The sequence below is a fragment of the Chinchilla lanigera genome, unplaced genomic scaffold (assembly GCF_000276665.1).
Source record: "Chinchilla lanigera isolate Chin_1 unplaced genomic scaffold, ChiLan1.0 scaffold00152, whole genome shotgun sequence".
Classification (NCBI taxonomy): Eukaryota; Metazoa; Chordata; class Mammalia; order Rodentia; family Chinchillidae; genus Chinchilla; species Chinchilla lanigera.
In genome coordinates this window covers 2,132,931-2,146,722 of record NW_004955553.1, presented here as the reverse complement: position 1 = coordinate 2,146,722, position 13,792 = coordinate 2,132,931, and the positions used below count along the sequence as shown (strand labels likewise).

General features: G+C 49.7%; 2 protein-coding genes across 5 annotated transcripts in view; both read left to right on the top strand.

Moving 5' to 3' along the window:
• Positions 1–12,008, top strand: part of Slc25a19 (solute carrier family 25 (mitochondrial thiamine pyrophosphate carrier), member 19) — a 26,063-nt gene extending 14,055 nt beyond the window's left edge. Inside the window, exons 2-8 of one of the 3 annotated variants that reach the window (XM_005412291.2) lie at positions 1,149–1,225; positions 4,247–4,416; positions 4,606–4,761; positions 6,922–7,092; positions 9,368–9,551; positions 10,163–10,293; positions 11,344–12,008. In XM_005412291.2, the coding sequence (XP_005412348.1) occupies positions 4,285–4,416; positions 4,606–4,761; positions 6,922–7,092; positions 9,368–9,551; positions 10,163–10,293; positions 11,344–11,526 (957 nt within the window). In that variant the 5' untranslated portion in view covers positions 1,149–1,225; positions 4,247–4,284 and the 3' untranslated portion in view covers positions 11,527–12,008. The remainder of the gene's footprint in view (positions 1–1,148; positions 1,226–4,246; positions 4,417–4,605; positions 4,762–6,921; positions 7,093–9,367; positions 9,552–10,162; positions 10,294–11,343) is intronic. The other 2 variants (XM_013508653.1, XM_005412292.2) reach the window with 2 other exon arrangements.
• Positions 12,009–13,203: 1,195 nt separating this feature from the next.
• The window catches only part of Mif4gd (MIF4G domain containing), a 5,110-nt gene continuing 4,521 nt past the window's right edge, over positions 13,204–13,792 (top strand). Inside the window, exon 1 of one of the 2 annotated variants that reach the window (XM_005412282.2) lies at positions 13,204–13,549. In XM_005412282.2, coding sequence (XP_005412339.1) covers positions 13,459–13,549 — 91 coding nt within the window. In that variant the 5' untranslated portion in view covers positions 13,204–13,458. The other variant, XM_005412285.2, reaches the window with a different exon arrangement.

The window sequence follows — 13,792 nt, the reverse complement described above, 5'->3', positions numbered from 1 at the left end:
TTTTTGGTTTTTCTCCGGTACCGGGAACCGAACTCACGACCTTGCGCTTGCCAGGCAGGCGCTTTTGCCGCTGAGCTAAATCCCCAGCCCCTGATCGGCTGTTTCTAAGAAACAAAAGTAACAGGAAGCATAACCAGAACTATTATGTTGGCAACTAACAGACTAAAGTATGCTGGCTGCCGGGGGATATCTTCTGCTACAAAACAGACAAACAAAAAATAAATAAGTAAAAATATTTCACATCCTGGCTAACACATGGTTTGCTAAATCTTTTATATTTTAGTCATTCTAGATTTGCTGTGGTATAATTGTGGTTAATGTGTTCACAACAGGGCCATACATGCATGACTCTCCCATCAAGTGGCTTGTACCACTGGTGGGTTAAAGGACTGTCCCACAGGGTGGCTCAGACTGTCTTTGTCCCACACCGCCCAGTGGGACAGTCATACATGTACAGTGGTTCAAGCTGATGGGAACATGTTCAGCTTTCATTTCTCTATGATGAACGATGTTGATACTGATTGTGTTTTTTATCTTCTCATAGTTTTCTTTTGTGAAATATCCATCAAAATCATTTACCCATTTCAAAAGTTAGCTTATTTTTTAAAAAAAAAGCTTATTTTTTTTCCTTAAGCTAATAAAAATTAGCTTATTTTTATTTTTCTTACTGAGTTGTATGAGTTCTTTACATATGTGGAATGTAAATTCTTTGTTAGATAAATATTACAAAACTGTTTTCCAATTTTGTGGACTTTCATTTTTCATTGTAACTTGTGAGAATAGAAGTTTTCAATTTTGTTTTATTTTGTTTGTTTTTTGAGACAGGGTCTCACTGTGTCATTCATACTGTCCCTAAACTCACAGTGTAGCCCAGGCTGGCCTCAAACTCATGGTGATTCTCCTGCCTCAACCTCCCAAGTGCTGGGATTATAGGGGTGCACCACCACACCCATCTGAAGTTTTCAATTTTAGTAAATGTTAATTACCAGTTTTTGTTGTCATTTTAATGTTTAATTAAATTTACTTTAATTTTAATGAAATTTAATTGATAAAAATAAAATACACATATCTAAAGTTTTAATATATATATATATATATATAGCATAAAGAGAGAGAGCTACCTTACTTCTCCTCTTTCTTTTCCACAGTGGCAACTTATCAACTACCTGTTGGTGTGTTCTCACAGACTTTGTTTCAGTGCTTTTCGTAGCTATATGGAGCACATGTAGGTTACTGTTTTTCTTTTATAAAAAGATAATTATACTAAGCATACTGTTCTGAAACTGTTTTTTCGGTGTTTGATCTATGATGGACATTTTTCCAAGGGAGTCTGTGTATCTCTGGCTCATTTTTATGTAGGGGCTGCACAGTATCCCATTGTGTGTATGTGGTTTTTTCCCCCCCTCATAATACAGGAATCAAACCCAGGGCCTAGTAAATGTTAGGCAAGCACTCTATTACTGTGTTACACACCCCAGCCCAGCTGCATAGTATTTCATTGCTTTTCTCTCCTGGCAGTAAGGATTGAACCTAGGGCCTTTGCACTGTGCTACATCCCCAGTCCCGTCCCCCACACTTAATTTTTTTTATTTTGTGACAGGGCCTCCCTAAGTCACTGAGTTGTCGAGGTTGGCCTCAAACTTGGGATCCTTCTGCCTCAGTCTGCAAAAGTCCAATATTTTTCCACTGATGGTGATGGAGCCCAGAACCTCCCACATGCTAGGGAAGTGCTCCATCACTGAGCTACATTCCCAACCCTGTCTGTCCTTCCTTTTTTGACAAGGTCTTGCTGTGTAGCCTAGGCTGGCCTTTAACTTACAATCCTAGGATTACAAGCATGTTCTGCCACGTCTGGTGCTCTCTCATGCTCTCTCTGTTTTTTATTTTGAGGCAGTGTCTTTCTAAGATTCCCAGTCAGAACTTAGACTTACAGTTTTCTCACCTCTGCATTCCAAGTGCTGGAATTACAGACTTGCACCACTATACCTGGCTCTATCACTTTCTTGATAGCATTAGTGAAATAGCCAGATTTACAGTGATGCAATGCAAACATTTTATACTCCTATGTGAGTATTCCTCCAGATATGTGATTCTGGACCAAGTGAAATTTTGGTGATATCGAGAAGGTTTTGGTTTTGGTTTTGGTTCTCTGAGATAAGGTCTCGCTGTTTAGGCTGGCCTTGTACTCACTGTGTAGGCTGGCCTTGTACTCACTGTGTAGCCCAGGCTGGCCTTGAACTCACAGCAATCCTGCTTCAGCTTCCTGAGGGCTGGAATTACAGATGTGTACTACCAAACCCAGTCTGTTACTTTTATTTTAATAGGGTCTTGCTAAGTTGCCCAGGCTATTATTGGATTTGGGATTATCCTGCCTCTGCCTTCCAAAGTGCTAGCATTACAGGCATATGACAAAGATCTTGTAATAGCAGGAAAACATTTTCCCAGCACTGGAAAGGCTGAGGAAGGAGGATCACTACAAGCTTGAGTCCAGCCTGGGCTACATATTGAGTCCAAGGCCACCTTAACTACATAGCAAATCCCTGTCTCAAAAACCAAGAAAAGAAAAAAAATTATGACATTTTGCATTTCAAAAGACAGGATACAAAGAAAGGACCCAAAAAGGAATACGTGACATAAAAAGTGTTAAAATGGTAGGGTTTTAGCCGGACATGGTGGGGCATACCTGTAATCCCAGCACTTGGGAGGCTGAGGCAGGAGGATCATTGCAAGTTCGAGACCAACCTGACCTACAAAGTGAGCTCAAGGCCAGCCTGAACTACATAGCGAGACCCTGCCTGAAAAAGACAAAAAAAAAAAAAAGGTAGGGTTCTGCTGGGTGTGCTAGTGGATGGCTGTAATCCCAGCTATTTGGGAGGCTGACGCAGAAGGTTCACAAATTTGAGGCCAGCCTGGACAAGACCCTGTATCAATCAAAATAAAAACAAAGGGCTGGGTGTGTACAGTGGTAGAGTATTTGCCTTGCATGCCTTAAGGCCCTGGATTCAAATCCTGGTACCAGGGAAAAAAGCCAGGCATGGTGGTACACACTTATAATCCCAGTACTGTGGGAGGCTGAGACAGAAGAATTGCAGGTTTGAACCCAACCTGGCCAATGTAGGTAGACCATGTCTCACAATAAAAAATTTTAAAAGGGCAAGGGATGTGGCTCAGTACAAAGGCCCTGGAGACCACAAAAATAAAATAAAGATGGTAGGAGTTTTTTTTATTCTTCTAAACTTTCTGTAAGGTTATCAATATTTCTATAATATGAAAACTATTTGGTTTCTAACCATTTATTCATTAACCATTTTCTAAGCCTTTGCTGTGAAAACTCTGCTGATCTTTGAGCCATAGGTAGGTGACCGAGTCCCTCCCTGCCTATTTGGAGCCCCTTTGCCATGGGCGTAGGGAACAGAATACACATTAATTCGTGCTGGGAATGCTAGAGGAGAGAAATACACACATCTCCAGTAGGGCGCTCTGCAGCTAAGCTCCCGTGGAAGAGAGGAATTGGCCTTAGAAGAGAGGAGGGTGGGCTGGGCAGAGGCAAGGGTGGTAGCTAGGAATGCCCACAGTGTTTCCTAGGCTCTGGCCAGAAGTACTGAGACCACACCAATTAAGTGAGGGCAGGGGAGGGTAGGCCAAAGTGAGGCTGATGCTGTCAGCAGGGGCTGGCCCAGGGGGGACGTGGCGGCATCATTCCATCACTTAGCCCCACCATGCCAGACCGGGCCTGAGGCACGTGCAAAGACTGGGGAAGAGAAAGGCGAAGGTGCACAGGCCCACTGGGATCTTCCTTTGTATAGCGGGGGCTTGTTAGGGAATCCCAAGCCCTGCTCTCTGGCCCCACGTGTCTGATAGTCCCCCTCGGGGTTCACTTAATTGGGCTGACACTTTGCACTAAGCCAGAGCTTGCCATAAAGTTGCCAGAAATCCTTGGAAAGCCAGTCATCACCGGAGTGAAAGATTTCCCATGAAGTCTGTTCATTCAGTCCCCAGATACTGAGCGCTTACTAGCATGAGCTGTTCTCCAGCACTGGACATGCAGTTGAGCAAGGCCAAGGCCGTGCTTCCTGGGGCTTGCGTTCGAGAAACAACTGCACACAATCAACATCACAACCAAACAAAGGTCGCGGGGGCTGTTTTAGACAGACTGGGCCGCATAGAGGGCTGCCGTGCGGAGGTGATGTTTGAGCAGAGACCCTGTAAACTTGCCTTTGTGGTCACTCTCTTCTCTTGCGTTTAGCTTGACACTGATGGACATTGGACGGGCCAGGGGCAGGGATGGTCGGCTACGACCCGAAAGCAGATGACAGGAATAACTCCAAGTTTGAGGTGGCGGTGGCAGGGTCTGTGTCTGGACTTGTTACGCGCGTGCTGATCAGTCCCTTGGATGTCATCAAGATCCGTTTCCAGGTACCTTTTCCCCTTTTTCTCTGTAATAGGCTGGATGCCAAGTTCAGTCCTTCTTGCCAAAGCAGCTCCTATAGCTTGGAATTTTGTCAAAGTGAAGTACCTTGCCACCTTCATCACCTTTTCTGAAATTTTCCCTTTTCACTCCACCCCATCTGACACCATCCTGACTTTTTTGATTTTGGTCCCCAGCTCCAGATCGAGCGTCTGTCTCACCGTGACCCAAAAGCTAAGTATCATGGGATCCTTCAGGCCTACAAGCGGATCTTGCAAGAGGAGGGCCTGACAGCATTCTGGAAAGGTCACATTCCAGCACAGCTTCTCTCCATAGGCTATGGCGCTGTCCAGGTAAGTGGCAAGGGTCCTGGCCAGGCCCTGGCTCATGCTGCTCAGTGGAGGGGCAGAGGGAGGGGAATACGGCGGGAATGCTGCTGGGGTTGCAGAGAGAGGCATCCCAGGCTTCCCACTTGGCTTAGCGGGGAACTGCCTGCCCACAGACTCAGCTGTACCTTGAACCTTTCCTCCTTCTTTCTAAGTGTTTTTGTTTTTCTGTTTTTCTTTTTTTTTTTTTTTGGTACTGGGAATCGAACTCACGACCTTGCACTTGCTAGGCAGGCGCCATGCCACTGAGCTATATCCCCAGCCCTTTCCTTCTTCTTTATCCCATCTTGGCGTCCCAGTGACTTAGGTTGCACCTAGGAGACTGGTTTGACACCCTGTCCCTCTGAGGTTGGCAGAGGGCAGTACCAGCGCTTTTCATGGCTTCTTGCTCCTTGTCGCTCCTTCCTGCTGGGAGGGCACAGCGCATGCAGTTGCCTGACGGTGGTGCTGGTAATGGCTGCTTTCACCCTGTGGGCCTAGCCTCTGGGCTAAGCTCTTTCCATACACTGTCTCACAGCAGTCCTGTGAGTTTAGTCCTTTTGTCACTCTGAATTTTCAGCTAAGACTGAGGCACAGAAAACTTATGTCCCCAGCACTGAGGAGGCCGAGACAGGAAGATCATGCAAGTTTGAGGCCAACCTAGTCTACATAGTAAGTTCAAGGCCCACCTGTACTTCATGGCAAGACCCTGTCTCAAAAAAGGAAAGCAAGCTTACGTCTATCAGCCCAACTGAAGTACTAGTGAGAAAGTGGCAGGGGAGCTCAATGGTAGACCATGAGGAAGACCCAGGGTAAGCTGTGTAGGACTCTGGTTTGAGCCCCAGCACCACAAAAAGTAAAAATAAAAGTGGTAGAGGGAGAAGCACATCCCTGCCCACACATCCCTGGCGCTCTTCCCACCACAGATGTGACACCCCTACCTTCCCAGCTCCCTGTCTGGCACACAGTAGGGTACATAAATGCCGAGGTGTCCACAGGTGGCGGGGGAGCATCTGAGTGAGGGGTTATGCCCGGGATCTTGCTCGCCACAGTCTCCTCTCGGTGGGAGCGATTCTCGAACAGCACCACCCCAGCTGTGCTGAAGGTTCCCTGCCTCCAATCAGGCAGTGGTCATCTCTCCCTTGTACTCACAAAATTAAGTGAACCAGCAGAGTCCTCTCCATATGCTTTGGCCTATTTCTGTGTGTATGTGTGTGTTTATTTTTGCAGTACCAGAGCCTTTTATGTGCTAGGTAAGTGCTCTACCACAGAGCTACACAAGTCCTCCCCACATCCCTCTCTATCCCTCTGTGGCTTTTTGAGACATGATCTCGGTGTGTAGCCCAGGCTGGCCTTGAACTCCAGTTGCCTTACCCTCCCTGTCCATATACAGTGGTGCCTCGGTTCACAAACTTAATTTGTTTTACAATTTCGGGGAAGAGGGCTGCATTTGTGTTTGTGTGGGGAAGAGGGCCATGGTTGTGTTTGTCACTGATGTGGAGTTTGTGAATGGAAGCAAAATTTTGTCACTTTTGTTTGAGAACCACATTGTTTGGGGGCAGAAGCATTTGTGAACCAAGGCATTGCTGTACTTTGGATTTTTTTCTTCAGTACTGGGAACTGAACCTGGGATCTTTGATCTTTGTACTGATTATACCAGCTTTTTTTTTTTTTTTTTTTGAGACAGAGCCTCATTGAATTTGTAATCCTCTGCCTCAGCCTCCCAAAATTCTGAAATTATAGGTATTTACCACCACACCCCCCTCGTTTTTTGTTTTACTTTGTTTTGTGTTTGTGGTGCTCGGGATATGACCCAAGGCCTCAGTCATGCTGGGCAAGTGCTCTGCCACTGAGCTACAGTCCCAGCCCCTCAGATTTTTTTTTTTTAACTCTTTGGTAAGACTATTCAAGTAAAATATAAAAGGGCATCTGAGTTGTTTTGTTTCGTTTTTCTTTTCTCTCTGCTTGAAGGTGAGCGTTCTGAGTTCAGCACAGAATTATACAAGTAGCTCTTGTATTTGTCACTGTCTCTAGTGTCTCTTTAGCTCTCCCTCCTGAACCCGGAGGAGGGCAGGTGGTGTGTTGGAAGCACTTGGTCTCTGCCATCATCCCTCAGGCCATCGGTGACGTCTTCATTTGCTCCTGCAGTTTTTGTCATTTCAACTGCTGACTGAGCTGGTCCACAGAGCCAATGTGTATGAGACCCACGAATTCTCAACGCATTTTGTGTGTGGCGGGCTGTCTGCCTGCATGGCCACCCTCGCTGTACACCCTGTGGACGTTCTGCGCACTCGCTTTGCAGCTCAGGGTGAGCCCAGGGTGAGTGGTTAGGGCCAGACTGGGGGAGGGGAGCAGAGAAGGAAGGTGTGTAGGAGGTGGGGTTCCTGTCCTTGGGAGGAGCCCTGGGTCTGAAGGCAGCAGCCAGATGGTCAGACCCATAACCATGGCCAGCAGTGTGCAGGGGGCTGTGTCCTTGCCCAAAAGCACTGACAGCCTCCCTGGGGAGAGAGAAGCTACTATGTAAAACAGAACAAGCAAGTGCCCTGTGGTGGAGCTGGATGAAGACAGGCATCCGGGAAAGTGAGACTCTGGAACTCTGCCTGTGTTACTATGGGAGTGGCCTTGGTCTCCACAAAGAATAGGTTGAAAGAAATGGGAAGCTGAGTCAGACTCAAGGAAGGAGTTCCTGAGTAAGAAGGTACACTCCACCGCAGCGTCTGCTTCCTAGGCACACTTACGAATAGCGTCGTGCGTGCGTTTTCTCAACCAAGAAAGGAGGCTTTTCTCGCTGTCTCTCTTTTGCTTCAGTTGGAGGAGAAGGCAGTTTATTTGGAAATTTCAACTGGGATAAATTTAAGAATCACTGTGGCTTTAGTTCTAGCAGTTCTTTACATTAATCAAGGTGGAGATCCTGGGTGGGGGAGACCCTCTTACTGGGACACCTTGGTGATATTTCGGTTGGGAAGGGCAGAGTTCCCTGGGAACAGTCTGAGAGACAAGGATGACGCGTAAGTGAAATGGAGGCCGAGGGTGGTAACACAGCTGCGGTCCCAGCTGGCTGAAACGAAGCCGTTTATCTCACTTTCCAAGAAATCAGACCAGCCTGAGCTACAAAGTGAGCTCACGGCCAGCCTGAACTGCATAGCGAGACCCTGCCTCAAAAAGACAAAAAAAAAAAAAAAAAAAAATCAGGATGAGAGAGACAGTGGCACAATTTCTCAGAGCAGCCAGTTTCAGCGGGCACCATAATGAAGTTCTTTCTGCCTTAATCTTTTCACAAAAAAAGTTAACCTAACCAGTTCTGTTCTGTCTCCCTGTCTAACTCCTACAAAGAAACTAAATTTGAAATGACCTGTCTGCTCTTTTTATTTCTTCTTTAGAAACAGAAAAGCAAAGTGGGAGCTCTGGGCAGGATCTTTGCTCTTGTTGATGGCTTCCCCTTAGAGCCTGGTGCAGGGGTACTTAGTTCACCAACTGAGGGACCTCTGTACCGTCACAGAGGTCCCCGGGATGAAGTCCTTCAGTGTGACTGCCAACATTCTCGGACTTCCCCAGCATTCTCGGGCCTGCTGTCAGCTGGGTATCTCACCATACTCTGGCTGGGCCAAGTCACAGCCTCTTAGAACATTTCAAATCAAATATAAAGCTGGTCTGTATGATACTGGTTGCAGTGGAGCAGGCCTGTAATCCCAGGTACTTGGGAAGCTGAGACTGGAGGACTGCAAATTTAAAGCCAGCCTGGGGCTGTGAGTATAGCTCAGTGGCACAAGTGCCTGCCTGGGAAGCACAAGGTCCTGGGTTTGATTCCTGGTACAAAAAAAAAAAGCCAGCCTGGTCAATGTAGTCAAACCCTGTCTCAAACAACAAAAAACTAAAAGGGCTAGAAATATACCTCACTGTGAGGTTCTGTGTTCAATTCCCTAGTACCACTTCCCCAAAAATCAAATGTCTGTTTGTCGATCGAAACAGGGTCTTACTATGTAGTTCATGCTAGCCTTGAACTCGCTATGTAGCCCAGGCTGGCCATAAACTCATGGTGAACCTCCTGCCTCAGCCTCACAAGTGCTGGGATTACAGGGATGTGCCAGTATGCCCAGCATCATACTATACCTTTTGATGTTCTGAGGATGGTATAGTGACTTTAGTGACTTTTTTTTTTTTAGTATTGGGGATTGAGTCAAAGGCCTTCCCACTGAGCTGTAGCCTCAGTATTTTTTGTTTTGTTTTTTTGAGACAGGGTCTCACTAAGGCACTAAGTTCCCCAGGTGAGGCTCAAACATGTGATCCTCCAGCCTCACCTTCGCAGCACACTGGGATTATAGCCCTGCACCACCTCACCAGCCTGTGCTGACTCTTTGGAAACATGTTTTTATGCACACACGTAGCTTAGCAGTCACATAAGTGTCTAGAATGGAGAGCTTCCAGAAAGCTCCACCCTTTAAATTTTTGTCCCGTGTTTTCCTGGCCTGTCCTCTTGGCAGAAGTTATGCTACTGTTAGCTGTGTATTTACACGAGGGGAAAGAGGTATGTGGGCTGATCCAGGACTAACGCCACCTCACTGAGCTCACCCAAGGTGCTCGCGTGCATTTCCAGGTCTATAAGACCCTGCAAGACGCCGTGGTGACCATGTACAGGACTGAGGGACCCCTGGTCTTCTACAAAGGCTTGGCCCCCACCTTGATTGCCATCTTCCCCTACGCTGGGCTGCAGTTCTCCTGTTACAAGTCCTTGAAGCACGCCTATGACTGGGCCATCCCAGCCGATGGGAAGCAAACTGGTGAGTTACCCCTCAGCCGAACGTCTCGGCCTGCATGCGCGTCTCTCCCTGAATCAGGAAATCATTTCCTGTCAGAAGCTGAAGCGCCACTCTTCTCTGTACCTGGCCTTGTAGCATGGCCAACCGAATGGGCAAACCCAGCAGCTTAGAGTTGCATTGTTTCTCCCAGCTCTTTCCACACCCGTCATTAGCATCACTGAAATTTTTTTCCAGTGATTGGTTCAGGGTTCTTTTTGTCAGAAACAACTTATAAACTGCCTGTTGTTTTTGGTTGTGGTTTTGGCTTTTTGGTTTGCTGTTGCTTGGGAGGGAGGGACATGCTATTCCATCTCCAGCATGGGTCTGAGTCTTCTGGCAGAACCTGCAGGCCCTTGTGGCCTCCAGCTGGGGGACTGTTGCATAGAGACTCGTGCCCTGCTGCCCTGCCCTGTCCAGTCTGCAGTCAGTTACCGCCCATGCTTCCAGGTAGCTTAAATTCCCTTTTGAGATCCAGGGATGCTTATGGGGCTTGGGTTTGTTTGAGGGGGAGGATTAGACCTAATGAACTTGGAGTCATCCGTCATTAATTGCATTCTCCCACTCTTCCCCTTAATCTTGCTTCTCTGGTTCAGGAAACTTGAAAAACCTGCTTTGTGGCTGTGGAGCTGGAATCATCAGCAAGACCCTTACATATCCCCTGGACCTCTTCAAGAAACGGCTGCAGGTTGGCGGGTTTGAGCACGCCAGGGCTGCCTTCGGCCAGGTGAGCCATTGTGCACAGATGGCTGTGGCCCTGGCGCTCACAGGGCACATGAAGGGACCTGCATCCAGCTCCTGGCCGGTGGGCAGCACTGGCCCCTGCATGCCCAGCCTGTCCTCTCCAGTTTTGTTTCTTTGCATAAACACAGGTGTGCATTTTAACAAGTGTGCATTACACCGAATGCAAGACTTTGTAACCTCCCCTTTTCATTCACCGACTCGCCCTGAAGACAGTTTGAATTTAGACAGGGACAGCATCCAGGATGGAGGAGGGAGGCCCTGCTCTTTTTTTTTTTTGAGACAGGGTCTCACTGTGTAGTGCAGCCTGATCTTGAATTCAGTATATAGCCCAGGCTGGCCTTGACCTCTGGTGATCTTCCTGCATGCAGACTACTGGGATTAGAGACATGCACCACCACACCCAGCAAAGGAGGCCCTGTTCCTAACGAAGACTGGTGTGCTAGTCTGGCCAGCAGTTGGGGCGAGCAGAGGAGGCTCTGGAAAGACCAGTGGGAGCCAAGGTCAGGGAGAGAGGTTGAGGCCACTGGTGGTGTGCCTCCAACACCAGGCCGGAGAACTTGGCCTTGATTCTGTGATGTCACCATCAGGGGTTACTGGAGTTTTTAGAGGGGAGCAAGGTGCTACGGGGGACATGGATCTGGCACTAGTTGGTGATGAGGGGAGGCAGGGAGGCCAGGCTGAAGGTCCAGCACTGGTTACACTGAGTTAGCAAGGGCGAGATTCAGACCTGCCTGGGAGGTGGATGGGAATAGGATAAAGAATCCAAGACACCTCTGGAGAGAGAGATCTGGCATTGTCACTGGGTCCTTCAGAACCACAGTGATCCCAAGCCTCCTCAGCAGGAAGCTCTGTCCAGCTGCTGACTTCGTGGTATTTCGTCCGTTCAATCTAATTTAGCCCATGTGGAATAGACAGAATGAAGGTGTCTGTTTTGTGTTCTTTCCTTCACTTGGCAAATACTAGGAGCTGTGATATGCCAGGTGCATCCCTATCTTTGCCAGCTTCCTCTTCAACTTGTCCGTCCTCTCCCCAGGTGCGGAGCTACAGGGGCCTCCTGGATTGCACCAAGCAGGTGCTGCGAGAAGAAGGCACCCATGGCTTCTTCAAGGGTCTGTCCCCAAGCATGCTAAAGGCTGCCCTCTCCACAGGCTTTGTGTTTTTCTGGTATGAGTTCTTCTGTAACCTTTTCCACTGCATGAAGAAGGCGGGCAGCTAGCTCTGAGAGCGAGAAGGCCCTAAGCTCTTCACTGGAGGCCACCTCCCAAAACAAGCAAGACTCAGCCTTGGAGCCCATGTTGCACTGAGAGGTGCTGCCTGGCCTGAGCACTGGGAGAGGTATCCTGAGCATGAAGTATCCCTGGGAGCAAGGCGGCAGCCTTGACCTATCAGCTGGGACGCCACCGGAGGGCAGGGACTTTCTCCATGAAAGAACAGCGGTACCCAGGACTCAGCTGTGGGACCAACACCAGCAAGAAGCAGCTTATAGTTCTTTCTCCTCTGCCCGTCCCAAACCCAGAAGGATCAGGTGCCGTCCTCCCCTGCACAGCCAGTCCGCTAGAACTCCCGCAGCTCTGGAAGAGACCGAGGCTCCAGTGCAGAAGGCTGGGCTTGGGCTCTTTGCAGGAGTCTGGTCTCCACACTTGGCTTTTTCCCATCAACTTATTCAACAGACATTAAAGCAAAAAGCACATTCCTTATCTTGCCTTTGCACCTTCTGTTTGGTTTTTTTGAGACAAAGTCTCACTATGTAATCCTGGCTATCCTTGAATTTGAGGCTATCCTTCTGCCTCAGCCTCCTGAGTGCTGAGATTATAGGCATGAGCCACCAAGCCAGACCTCTTCTACTTTCCTGTACCATCCACATCCTTGTTCAGAAAGGATGAGAGAAGGGACCCTGCCTTCCTCACATTCTACCTGGCTCAGCAGTCGCAGCCCCATTCCTAAATCTAGAGGGAGGGTCCCAGCTGAGTCCCTGCTTCAGGCCCCAAGCTCTGCATCTGTAAAGGCTGGCACACCAGGCCAAGTCTCCTAGGATGGAGAGCATCCAAGCAGGCAGGTGTCGAAGAGCAAGAGAGGGTCAAGGTGCAGCCTTCCCCCTGGATGGCTCCCCTTTCACTGGCTCAGGGTGAGGAGCTCAGAGCCTGCCAGCTAGTATCTGTGCCCACTGCATGTGTCCTCTGTGACCCCGGAATGGCCATGGCCCTGAAGCAGCCCAAGGACAGATGGAAGAAGGAAGGTGCTGGGCAGACAGCCTGGCAAGGGCACAGTTGGCACCTAGGGGGTTACCAGAGCCCAGGGACCCACACATGTATGTCCAGATGCAGAAGACAAACTTGGGTTACAGAGATATGAAAGAAAATACGGACCCTGACTGCCACTCTTGCTGCCCTGTGTGTGGTTGTGGGCTTGGCGGGGGGTGGTTACCCTGCCCGCTCCTGGCGCTGCGGCTGCAGCCCCTGCGCTGAGGGAAGCAGCATCTGCCAGGCGCGGCCCTGCTGTGTGGCTGCACCCCTCCCGCAGTGAGTTCTGGGCCCCTTCTCATCCTCCATGTGGACCCTGGCTGCTGAGTTTGAAGGTGCAGGTTGCAGCTAGAGGGTACAACAAGGCTCACCACAGGGTCGTGGCTAAGGAGGCCTAGGCAGCTGCCTGATTTTTGTGGCTGGCTTTGTTGCCGTGCTGGGCATTGAACCTCGGCTCTTACTTAGCACATGCTCTGCAAGTGCTCCACTGCTGAGCTATATCCCCAATCCACGACTGAATGCACTTGTTTATGAAATTCCACTGAAGTAAAGTTAATGCTCCTCGCCTGTCACAGTTGAATTGTCCAGAAAGGGGGAACAAAACTGTGACCGCTCTGGCAGCTCTTTCACAGGAGGAGAGCACTTTGGCAGCACGAATCCACTGTCAGGACTTGTCCGTCCTGAGCTGGGGGCGCGGGGCCTGGCGAAGCTCACCACCTTAAACCCCCGAGAAAGACTGAGTGGCCCCTCTTTGCCAACTACTATCCCGTAGCCTCCCCCCTGGATTTGAAACGTGCCCGGGCACTGGAGCGGGACAGCGAGTGGGCGGGGTTCGTCCCCGCCCTTAACACCTCCGCATCCGCCTTCTCTACCTTGCGGGGAGCGTGGACGCCGCGTGGCCCGCGAAGATGCCACCCGAGCACGGGCTGCCAGTCCGCGTCCTGCGGCCCTCCCCGGTCGGCCACGCCCTCCGGGGCTCCTCCCCCACCTTGCGGCCGGGTGAGTCTCCTCTGACCCAGGTCACCTGAGCCCCGCCACGGAATTAGTGACGGGGTGGGGTCTCGCCGTGCCAGACCGAGGATGTCGTCGCGGACCAAGGAGCGGGTTCGCCCCAGTGTGCTCGAGCCGTCGCGGCCCGGATCAGGGGCAGAGCGCCCCGGGTGAGGAGGGGACAGGGGCAGGGTGAGCGACTCCCGACTCGACGGCAGCAGTGTTGCCGAACTTTCGCGCCGCCCCCTCCCC